The sequence below is a fragment of the Cavenderia fasciculata genome (genome assembly GCF_000203815.1).
Source record: "Cavenderia fasciculata unplaced genomic scaffold Scf_EUAJFUG02HR96I-5, whole genome shotgun sequence".
Lineage (NCBI taxonomy): Eukaryota > Evosea > Eumycetozoa > Acytosteliales > Cavenderiaceae > Cavenderia > Cavenderia fasciculata.
This window is the reverse complement of record NW_004457624.1, coordinates 3033540-3045654: the sequence shown is the minus strand read 5'-3', so window position 1 is coordinate 3045654 and position 12115 is coordinate 3033540. Positions and strand designations below refer to the sequence as shown.

General features: G+C 32.7%; 6 protein-coding genes across 6 annotated transcripts; 3 read left to right on the top strand and 3 right to left on the bottom strand.

Moving 5' to 3' along the window:
- Nucleotides 1–187: 187 nt before the first annotated feature.
- On the bottom strand, nucleotides 188–1599 carry mcfW (mitochondrial substrate carrier family protein; the record flags this gene model as incomplete). Its single annotated transcript, XM_004353808.1, has 5 exons — nucleotides 188–193; nucleotides 372–411; nucleotides 788–862; nucleotides 985–1073; nucleotides 1147–1599. 5 exons carry the CDS (start codon nucleotides 1597–1599, stop codon nucleotides 188–190), a joined length of 663 nt encoding a protein of 220 aa, XP_004353860.1.
- A 519-nt stretch (nucleotides 1600–2118) lies between these two features.
- DFA_12222 (UvrB/UvrC domain-containing protein) lies at nucleotides 2119–4374 on the top strand (the record flags this gene model as incomplete). Its single annotated transcript, XM_004353807.1, has 4 exons — nucleotides 2119–3417; nucleotides 3486–3700; nucleotides 3784–4250; nucleotides 4331–4374. 4 exons carry the CDS (start codon nucleotides 2119–2121, stop codon nucleotides 4372–4374), a joined length of 2025 nt encoding a protein of 674 aa, XP_004353859.1.
- A 126-nt stretch (nucleotides 4375–4500) lies between these two features.
- Nucleotides 4501–4739, bottom strand: DFA_12221 (uncharacterized protein; the record flags this gene model as incomplete). The annotated part of the gene is made up of 2 exons (XM_004353806.1): nucleotides 4501–4667; nucleotides 4724–4739. The coding sequence occupies 2 exons, from the start codon at nucleotides 4737–4739 to the stop codon at nucleotides 4501–4503; spliced, it is 183 nt and encodes a 60-aa protein (XP_004353858.1).
- Nucleotides 4740–4953: 214 nt separating this feature from the next.
- Nucleotides 4954–6302, top strand: DFA_12220 (uncharacterized protein; the record flags this gene model as incomplete). Its single annotated transcript, XM_004353805.1, has 4 exons — nucleotides 4954–4959; nucleotides 5005–5024; nucleotides 5223–6248; nucleotides 6269–6302. 4 exons carry the CDS (start codon nucleotides 4954–4956, stop codon nucleotides 6300–6302), a joined length of 1086 nt encoding a protein of 361 aa, XP_004353857.1.
- A 70-nt stretch (nucleotides 6303–6372) lies between these two features.
- On the top strand, nucleotides 6373–7206 carry DFA_12219 (uncharacterized protein; the record flags this gene model as incomplete). The annotated part of the gene is made up of 1 exon (XM_004353804.1): nucleotides 6373–7206. One exon carries the CDS (start codon nucleotides 6373–6375, stop codon nucleotides 7204–7206), a length of 834 nt encoding a protein of 277 aa, XP_004353856.1.
- A 75-nt stretch (nucleotides 7207–7281) lies between these two features.
- DFA_12218 (uncharacterized protein) lies at nucleotides 7282–11638 on the bottom strand (the record flags this gene model as incomplete). Its single annotated transcript, XM_004353803.1, has 4 exons — nucleotides 7282–8360; nucleotides 8689–9663; nucleotides 9799–11547; nucleotides 11605–11638. 4 exons carry the CDS (start codon nucleotides 11636–11638, stop codon nucleotides 7282–7284), a joined length of 3837 nt encoding a protein of 1278 aa, XP_004353855.1.
- Nucleotides 11639–12115: the final 477 nt, after the last annotated feature.

The window sequence follows — 12115 nt, the reverse complement described above, 5'->3', positions numbered from 1 at the left end:
ACACAGCAGCTACATGTATTGGTGTATATATAATATGTATATATATATAAATATTGAAATAACACTCTTGTGAATAATGGATTGTGTTGTGTATAGGCTAATATGATGATAAATTGAATGAAAGAATGTTTGTTGTGAATCTCCATTTCATCTCTTGTAACCCAAGGCGTGCACCTAGGTAATATATTTATAACTAAAGATACAAAATGAATCCAGTGGAGTTACTAGTAGACAAGTAGTATTGAAAAAAAAAGAATTTAAAATACTTTGGTATTTTTAAGGAAATAATACTAGCACTCCAGATTGAATTAAAGGAACAATAGTCTGAGACTATTGTTTTAAAAATAATCTATTGTAACTTATTTTGATACATATTGAGTTATATTTTTGTCTCTTAAGAGTAGAAGACATCTATAATTAATTATAATAAATAACCGGAAATATTAAATATTCAAATATTAAATTAAAATGGTATTATATTTGTTCACAAACATATTAATATTATTGTACAATGGAAGTAGTTGCACTATGGTGGATGGATATCATTGTTATGATTTATTATCACTACCATTATCATTATGATGATTTATTAAAGTAGTTGTAAAATATTTTTTAAGAAATTCGTACGATGTGAATGTGATGGCGCAGGAAGGAGTGACTCTGAGAAGGTTGATACCCATGCCCTTGTACAGTGCTTGGAATCCTTCTTCACGCACGATTCGTTTGAATGTGCTGATGAGACCGCCCTGGTAGGGATGCGGGGAGTGTGGTGAGCTGTCTTGCATACGTGATCTGAGTACCTCGTGGGGATAGGCCACCATGCTGGCTATGATCTTGGACAATGACGATGCCATGAGAATATCTACAAATGTGAGTTGTCCCTCTGGTCGATGTCGCTCCAACACCAATTTCAAATGTTCGTAGGTTGGGAATTGCACTCCAACATGCAGAGTGCCCAACAAACTTGGTCCCAACCCTTTGTACAATCCAGCTGCTCCCTCTTCTTTCATTATTTTTACAAATGCATGTGTCATACCATTATAATTTTTTTGTCTTCCTGACATTTCTTGTGTCTTATTAAATAAATGGAAACATTAATAAATTAATTATATTGAAAGTATATATATATATATATATTTAACATACAATTAATCTAGTTCTTATAACCCAAATTGGGGCAGTTAATATACTTGTATTTGCACCTGCGGCCATAGCCGAGAATACTAGGAGACTGGGAGAGTTGATGTCGCAGTCCAAGTATTTCGATATATTGGTTTTGAGTGACGAGTAGGTTGTGAAATAGATTGCCCATGTCGTCACACTGCCTATAAGAGTTGGTTTTAATCCAGTGTACAGTGATCCGATTCCTCCCGATTCAATAAAACTTTTTGTCGTACTAATGACACTCTGTGATTGTGTTTGTACTTGCAGAGTGATCTTTAAAACATCCAATGGAGTCGTCAACAATGATGTTATGATACCTGCTCCACTTCCACTTAATATTTCAATTAATTTATGGTGTGTTGGATTTATAGAAGTTGTTGGTGTCGTTGCCGATATGTTACTTATAGTCTGTTGTTGTTTTATAGAATCTTTCATTTTCTATATCTCTCTCTCTCTCTCTCTGTCTCTTTTTAACTTGATTGAATAGAAAGATGTATATGTTAATTTAAATACAATCCTATATACTACATCTACTTTCTCTCTGCTATCTTGTAACTTACAATGTAATGCCTCTTTTTAAATTCGTCTTTCTATTCTACACTTTCATTGATCCTCTATTCTTTCTTTAGGTTGATCGATCAATATATCTATCTATTATGTGAATCGTGATTTTAATAATAATAATAATAATAATAACAATAAGTAGATATAGTAGAAATAGTAGATATAGATAATATATGATGATGATGAGGAGGATAATATCCCAAATGGGGATGAGAATGATCGTCTACCACACTGCTTCAAAATGCGAAAATATCAATATTAAATTAAAATTATTCATGAATACATAATTCTGATACGGCAAACCTAACTATTTATCTCGCTCTCACAAACTACATTCAATACTATTTATATCTTGCATATTGAGATATATATATATTAGATACTATATCAATGTTTTCTGGTTTATTTACAAAGAAACCTGCAAATACTAATAATAATAATAATGATACAACAACGAGTGTTCAACAAAATGAACCTACTACACCTGCAACTACACCTATCATAACTACGACAACAACCTCACCAAAAAAGATGGATATGTTTCAATCTTTAAATATTGTCAAGAAGCAACCTGCACAACCAAGACAATCGGTACAACAAATTGCAACACATACTACTCAACAACAACAACAACCACCTGTGTCTTTGAATCAACTCGATTCATCATCATTTACTCATCCTCTTCAACAACAACAACAACAAGAAGACCAAAATGTATTCATTCAACAACAACAACAACAACAACAACCTATCATATCAAATGATACTTTACCTCAAATGATAAATGACCCTGCAATTGAAGTTGAAAGCAACAACAACAACAACAACAATATAGAGATACCTACTACAACTCAAGAAGAACAAAAACAAGTAGAAGAAGAAGAAGAAATAGATGATAATTCAAAATTAATTCAAACATGGAAAGAAAAGAATAGTATTCTAAGATACACAGTTGAAGTTATAAAAGATGATTACAAGAAACTATACAAACAAAGAAAAGAACTGAATAGAGAATTATTGGATAATATAAAAAAGGTAGAGGGACTTGAAGAACAACAGTTGGAGGCTGTTGAACGTGAAGACTATGATTTGGCTAGTCAATTGGATGTAGAGATGCAATCAGTCATTCAAAGAAACCGAGAAATACAACGTAATTTAATCAAATCACTCGATGCTTTGATGAACGGTGACGATACCTATGATGCAACCAAAGATCAACGTGAAACCATACGTTCATTGGTAGAGAAATTGGAATCGATTCGATTGGAAAAGGACAAAGAACTGGGAATCTATCAACATAGTGTCGAAGAAAAGATCAATAATCTTCAAGATGACATTAACGTTAAAAAGGAAACAATCGATCGTGAAAAGAGTCATTTACAATTGGATCGTGATCTATTGGAAAAAGATCAATCTGCACTGCAAGAAATCATCAATCAACAAGCATCACCATTCATCGATGAAAAGAATCAATTATTGGATCAAAAGAAATCACAACAACAAGAAATAAATGATATTCTACTCATACTTGAAGAAAAAAAGAAACAAATGGAATCTACAAACCGAGACATTGAATCATGTGATGAAAAGATTGACAGTGTAGCATCAAAGTTTACAAAAGAAAATGATAGATTAAAAAAGAAAAAAGAAAATATTCTAGAAAAAGATGATCATATTAATCAATTAGTTGTAAGTAAACAAACTATAGAATAACAACTATGCAATGATGGAGTATTAAATATTTATTTAATTTATAGGATGAATTGGATATACTTGAAAATAATTTAGTTGAAATGAAACATCCAAAGGATTTGGAATCATTTAATACCATCCGTGAAATCGACCAAGTACTACAAGAGAACCAAGATATTTTAAATAGATTCCAAAATACATTCACAGATATTAAAACTAAAAAGGAAAAGTTTAAATTAATTAATAATGATATAAGTCAATTTAATTTAAATATTGAACAGTATGTATTTAATATTAAATAATACTATTCCGAAAAGAAAAGAATATTAATTAATTATTTCTTTTTTTTTTTTTTTAATTTAGATTAAATGAAAAAATTAAATCAATCAATGTTGATGTTGAATCTATTCAATCATCTAAATTATCAAAACAAAAAGATTTATTGGTATTAAAGAATGCAATCAATGTTATTAATGAAACGATACCTCAATTGGAATTGGCTAAAAATACAGCCAAAGAGGCAAAGAAATTCACAGAGGCTGGTGCCTTGTTGAATGATATTAAACAACAACAACAACAATTACTCGATAAACGACAGACACTTTCACAATTACAGGATTCTTTGGAGCATGATACAAACAATATTAGTAATCTTGGTGAAGAGTTGGAGATTATCACCGCTCAACTCTCTGAACAGGAATCACAAATGTACATTTGTTTACATACCCATTTTTCACAAAGACTTGATGAAATCAAACAACAGCAGCAATCATCTGAATCAACCACCATAGCAGATGATGATTCATCATTGGATACGATCGAACAACAAAGTATTGAATATGAATTGAAATATTTAAAAAATAAATTAAAGCTTGTGGATTAAATAGGTTTGACAAATATGTATATATAGCACCAAGCAGGGAGGGAGCCATCCAAACTGACAGTGGAATTTAAGAGTGTTCAAAACAACAATCATATCATTTTTCTCTTGGATCAAGAGACTAGATGATGACGACAAAGCACCATGATCATTGATTGATTTATTGCTTGAAAGGGGTGATGAATGACAAGAAGTACTATTTAAATGGCCAAGTTGGTGTTTCTTCCAACTGGTGAATAGATTGTTGGACCACCAGTAGGGGTTGGGAGGAAGCCACCACGTCTACCAGCACCACTGGATGCGGGTCTTTCATTGAATGAGTCTAAATACAGTGATGAATAAAAGTTAGAAGTGAAAATATTGAAATCTATATATCTTCTATCTATCTTTCTATCTATCTATCTATGCACACAACACACATACTATCGAATTGTTGCATTGTTATATATGTATTTGTACAAAAAGGGGGTGTAATAGATAAGAGAAAGCTATGATCGAGGATAGAGTTTTATTGTGAGCAAAGATGGCCAACAAGAATCCCAAGATATTATTCATGAAAAATATCTTCCCTTGATTTCGGGTTGTTATGAACTTATGAATAAATTATTATTTTGTTATTATTGTTGATTGTTGTTGTTTTGTTCAATCAAAATATGATAGTAATTAATAATAATTAAATAATAAATAATTATTAATTTAAATAGTTTGATCAAAAAAGAAAAATGTAAAAAATAGTAGTTGTTTCGTTTCGGTTTAGTAAAGTTACTTACATACATATACATATATATATATATATATATGTAGAATGAATACACGATAGTAACGATAATATAATGTAAATATATAGATATAGATATAGATAGTGAAAAACTATCGCAGATACTGATTATCAATATTATTATTGTTAATTAATTTATTTTAGGACGACAACAAAGGAATTATTATTACATATATATAGGAATAGATTTTTAATCGATACTATTAAACATCATAATCGAAGTGATCAACAGAGAAGAGATGTTGGTTGTTGTATAGAGAGAATTAGTCGGTACGATCATTGGTATACGGCCGAACAGATGTTATCAAATAAACACGACCAACAGGCACACACCAACCTATTGATTGACAAGTTAAAGAGAGGTATTCATGTACCGTTTACAGAGAAATCAATCGCAATGATATGTAGACGTGTAGATGATCTAGAACAATTCAAATACCTCTATCAAGTAAAGAGAAACTCATTCTTGGGTGGTGACTTGGTACAGTCGGCTTGTAAAGCTGGTAATCTACAAATCATCAAATTACTACTCGATCAGGAACACCCAATCAAGTTGTCAACTGAAGGATCTTATTTATCGGCACTCAAACACGGACATCAACATGTACTACAATTTCTAATTGATCATCGTATCATGTTTCCAATTGATGAAATGACAAGTCAGTTTAAATTGGTACCAATATCATTTGGAATGATTAAAGCTGCTAAATGGTTAAAGGCAAATTATCGATCGACCAGCATCGAGTATAATCAATACCTTGATTCGTTGGAATTAGCTTTGGATGATTTCCTAGTTAGACATCCTCACCAACTAAACAATTTGTCGTATATTAATAGATACCTAAAAGGAAAGATGATGTTACAAGGATTGGGTATAACTGAAATGCTAGAGTTGGAAATGGAAGATCAACAGATTCATATTGAAAAGACAATGGATGCGATGAATACAGGTACCAATGCATTCACTTCGTATAGGATATTCAAGCATGTCAGGTTGGAGGACTTGCCAACCGTCATTCAAATGTTTAGCGGCGAGAGAGAGCAGGCAATGGAGTATGCAATGATGAGAGAGGACAGTGATGCGGTATCTGTCATCATGTTGATGCGTGACAACGACTATCCCATCCCTCTCAATAGTTTTACGCCATACACCATCAAAAGTGAACAAGTGTATATTTATCTATCTCAAGTTGTTACACCCGTACAACTCGCAGAACGCTTTGACTTTTGTCCTCCAACCAAAGTCCCGACATTCAACCCACTGTAATTTGCATTTCAAGAAGAGGATATCAACATGATCAAACCACATTTGACCTCGGTCGAATCGGCAGTATCTATTGTATCAAACAACTGGAATCATCGATTCGTCCAACCAGTCATCCAACTCGCCCAACAACTTGGTTTCTTGGGCCACGAAACCGGAATCAATCAATTGAGACCTGTGACATGGTCAACGGATATTGAAGTGATTGCTAGGTGTCAGTCAAGACTACTTTACAACCTCTACATCAAAGAGGAAAAGGAAAGTCAAAGGATTCAAAAACTAGTCATGACCAATGGATGCACAGGACTGGATTATCTCAAATACGTTCACTCTAGGCATCCAAAATGGATAGTATATAATCTAGACAGTGCCCTCAAGAGTGGAAGTATTCAAATCATCAAATATATGATGACAGAGTACCCCAAACAATATTCACTCAAACAAATGCTGCCCGAGATGATCAAATCAGGACAAGTAGACATGCTCCACTATTTCCTAAATCAACAAGGGCAACTAGTTTCCACGACAAGTTTAAAAAAATATTATCTTGCCATTGACCAAAAATCATTTATGGAAAGATTAATTAATGGATTTCACATGGAGATGTTTTTATATCTCTATCATTCTGGTTACCAAATAGACGTTAAATTGGTTGGTACTTGGAAAAATATTAAATCAGATTCAACCTATAATAGATTATTCCTATTTGTTAAAAATCAATATAAATTAAAAAAAGAAAAAGAATTGGGATTAACTGAAAATGATAATATTAATATTGAACAACAACAATATCAGACTAGAAAGAATAAAAAGAAACAAAAACAACAAATAGAAGGATCAAATTTAAAGAAATCAAGAAAATAAAAGAGGCAAACAAAATAAATAATATTATTTATTTATTCATTTTTTCAAAATATTTATCTATTTATTTTATTTATTTTATTTATTATAAAATTCTTTATCTTGTTTATAAATTTGAATTAAAGAATAATTGATAGGTTTAAATTTAGGCAAGAAACCAGAGTGGGCTCCATTGGGAAAAGTTGATATCCAAAGATTTTTAAGAGTTGAATATTGAATGGGAGTGGCATTGGTAACGGATAGTAAATAAGTGGCTAAATTAATCTTGTCCATCTTGGAAATGACATATTCCAACATTGAAGGTTCCATATCTATGCAGTTGGGAGTTGTTGATTTGTTGAAAAATGCTTTTAATAGTTGTGCACCTTCCAATGATGCTTGTCTAATCACTTCAAATTGATCGGGTGTACCAATATATAGAATGATTTTGAAAACTTGGTTGATATGACCTCTAATATTTTCAATCTGTACTCTTACTTGGGCTTCAACATCTTCTCTCTGGTTAAATAGATAGTCTGCTATTACTGGACAATCCGATTTAATAGTCTCCAAGAGGAAAATGGCATAGGTTGGGAAATAGAACCCCATTGGCTGAATATATCTGTTACCAGCGTCATGGGCCAAAGACCCCCAAAACTCCTCAGTACTACCCTCATCAATCTCCAATTCTTCTTGTTGAAGTGATTGATTTGTGTAGAGTAATACCAACTTTGTGAAATTGTACATTTGATCGACATTTAAACTTGGGTCTACTCTTGGCAGAGTAAAGATAAACTTTTTATCCTCCTCTGTCAATTCCACATTCTGATTGTTGTTGAATTGTTGTAATAACTTGTCGACCTTGTCTTGATAATGGATTGGGTACAAATAAGAAAATATTCTTTCAAACCCATCACAATAGGGAGATGACATGACCAATTTATGCCAAGTCATACCAGTATATGCGTAAAAGGGAGCGATATTATTGGAAAAGAACAAGTCGTGAGAGTAGTTGCTCCAATCCACGTGTATGTTTAGTTCATAGTATGACGGCTCGACTTGACGCATGTTTTCAGTGAGCTCTGTGTGATCGATCAAGAGTGGAGTGTCGGGGTCTGGAAGACCATATGTATCAATGTATACACTGAGATCTGGTTCATTCCATTTATGAGAATTGACTAGGTGGGAATACGGAGGAGTCAATAGATGCTGAGCAGCGGGTGGTATTTGATTGCTGACTAGGTGGAGGATCGTTTTGGCGTGTATCGACGGGAACGATGATTTATCTAAAAATTTCAGTGCATAACGAATGTCTTTGATGTTGAGGTGATAGAATCGAATCAACTCTTTTTTTGTTTTGATTGCGAGAACTATCAAAACTCTTCATTTGATGGTTGTTTCGGGTGGTCATGAGTGTATTTAAGCGAGGATCGTGTGCCACTATGATGAGTTCCTCGAGGCTGAGCATAGGCAGTGCCGATTTAAACATCTCTCCTATTTCCAAACTTGCTCGACACTGGTTAAAACTCGACTGATCAAACTCGCGTAGTATTTTGTTCTTGGCAATGACAGGTTTTGGAGTGTACTTTTTGGTGATAGTGCATCCAGAAAATAAATCCGATATGTCACAGTACTTGTATCGAGCGAATATCATGTATGTAAACACCTGTGCGTCATATGATATCCAACCAAATTGTCTCGTTCCTTTTGATCTTTCTAAATGTTTCTTTTGACGGTCAAGTGCCAACATTAGCATATCCAACATTTGAATGTCATAGCATCCTGCCAGTGTGACGATATGGTCAAATGTAAAAGTATCTAGATGGTCATCTAACAACAATCGGTATATTTCCAAGTCTCGACAAGTAATGACACGTTCTATAAATGCTGAATCAATATTTTTAATCTTTCCAGTTGACATGTTGTTGTACACCAATTTAAAGTATTTTGGTGATAAATTGAAAATATCAATAGCTTCTTCTATTCTACTCCAATTCAATCTTTCTTGATTTGGTAAATGTGTAAATGACATTATTTTTGAAATTAAATAACTATTTTTAAATATTTTTAAAAATAATGTTGGATTTGGTTGAGATATTGATAAAGGTGGAATCTTATTTTCTTTTTCTTCTTTTTCTTCTTTTTCTTCATCTTGATCTCTATAATGAATAGTTTGTCTTGGAAATATTAAATTAAATTGTTGAAATAATTTAATTGTATTTGATTGAATGGAATCAAAATTGGCAAGAATAAAAGGTTGAGATTCTAAAATGGATTGAGTGATTGACCCAATTTGTGCAAGGTATTGTAATGAAACCAATTTTCTTGAGATGAATATATGATTCAATTCTCGATCTGATAATTGCAAGTGTTGAGTGTCTTCTACTAAACGCTCACCAATAGCTTTGGCAATATCTACACGACCTGAAACCAATGATCGATAGTACAGATAATGAAGAGTATTGAGAGTTGGTTGATTTTCTTTTAAATAAAAATCAACAATCCAATCTGGTCTATCATTTAATAGAGTATGTGCAATAATATTGGGTTTTAACATCAATTGATCATAAATGGTGCGTTGGTATTGATGATACCATTGAATCATATCAATATTACCATATTTGATTGCATTTGTCAATATGATACGATGAACTTGATCCAAGTCCACCACCACCGCCAATCCAATATTATTCCTACTTGCATGTTCTTTTATAACCATTTCCAATTGGTTGATTGTACCTTTTGATCCAATATAGGTCCATGTATCCTCTCCAAATTGAACGTCTGGTCTATTCTGGATGAGAAAATCAACTATTTCATCATCCACACCAACCAAGAACGCATCATCTAGAATAGTAGTTCGTGCTCTTTCACTGACAAGAGCTGTACCACTGCTTTGACTGGGAGGAAATAGAGAATGGAGTAGTTTGACAGCCGACATTCTAGCATTACAGCATGCAGAGGCAAACATGGTGTAGATAGAAATCTCTTCCTGAAAGTGTTGAAAGAGATAGGTAATCATAGAGCACAGGCTGTCATCAGAGAGACTTGATGTCATCTCGTCAACAAGATAACGAGATATCACAACTGGTCGGCTGTTTCTATGTCCCTTTATATCTACGTATTGATAATGATCTTGCATAAATTTGATCAACGACAGATCCAGCGACATGATGGCACTCTGGATACTATAGTAGTGTTGGAGGACTGGTTTGTGTTTGATAAGGTATAAAACCACTTCTGTGTTTTTGTTGTCTTGTATTGCGTGGTGTGTACATTGTTCATCACGATTTAGGTGTAGGAATCTTGTAATTTCAAATGCAGCCTTTGAATCTGGTCGAGATGCTGCCCAATCCATTGCTTTGTGTGATGCCTTTGATTGTCGTACGCCGTCTGTGGGTGACAATGATATCTTTTTATCAAGATATTGTACTTGTTGTAGTGTACCCACTTTACAAAGTACGTCAAACATATGGAAATGACAGAAAAAGTGGTCTTCGTACTCGACCAAACCATCTACCAACACTTCCACTGATTGTGGATAATTCTTTATAGTATTCTCTACCAATAAATTATCATGTTGTGAACTATAATATCTAAATAAATTTAATAATCCTATTCCTTCCAATGTATCATCCAAATTATTATTATTATTATTATTATTTTGATTAATTTGATTTGTATAAAATTCTATTAATTGTTCACAAATTGATTGAGATCTTTTAGTTTCAATTGAACCAAATCTTTTTGTCCATTGTTGTTTTTGTTGTTGAGATATTGTAGGTGTTTTAAAGTTGTTGAGTATTTGAGTTATGTATTGTTTCTTTTGTGTTGAGGTGTACTTTGTGGTAAATGTACATTGTCTTATTTGATCAATCAAGTATTGGGTTGGATGCTCTTGTTCTAGGGTATCTGGATGTTTCCAATTGTTTGGGTTGTCCACGTATGCTTGATAATCCTTTTGAACCTCTTCTTCACATTGTATAATCCCGTAGACTTGTTTTCCCCATTCACTATTACGATTACTGTGATGGTATATATAGTCGGGTCGCAGATACGACAATTCCTCAATCATTGTATCATCCAAGAAATGAGTTGAATCATTGACAAACAACTTGTCAATCTGCTCCCATCCAAACCGATTGAGTAGTGTAGATAGACATCTAACACTAGCATAGTCACGATATTTAAATAGCATTGCCCTCGGATAATGAGTGTATGCAGTGATCTGATGATATTCACTTTTAAAACTCCTTGTATATTGAACCAATATCTTGTGTACATTCAACCAAATCACCTTTGACACTCTATCATTGTTTAATAATCTCTTGAATAATAAACATTTATATTCCAAATCTTCTTTCACTATTTAAAGAGAGAGAGAGAGAGAGAAAGATGATAATATATTATATTAGTACAAACAACCCCAAGTAGTATGTAATGTAGTACTATACATACTTTTTAAATGATCATATATCTGTCACGGAAATAGAATATACTAGAAGCATTAAACTAAATGCATTTGTTACTGGTATCTATCTACCACTACAGCAGAGAAGTTACTTGTTTATAGTAGACCAAAACAAAAGATCTACACCAAAAATCTTTTGGAAATTTATAAGAGATAACCTCTGTCTCAGGTTATCAAGTTATTTTCCATTAAGTTTCAAACGAGTTTAAGACCGTTTCTAACTTTATCTATGTAAAGATAGATAGATAGATAAATGATAGTACTATGTGTTAAAAATAATAAGTAAGAATAATAATATTGATGGTGTACTTTTTCTATCTTGCTCTTTCTTGTTTTTTATCTTTAAAAATTTTATCTTTTTATTTAAAAATCTTTTACCAGGCAACCAAAGATGATCAAAGTGCAAAATACATTCATTTCTCTTTAGTTGTTAGATAACTATCTATTTATCTATTTATCTTT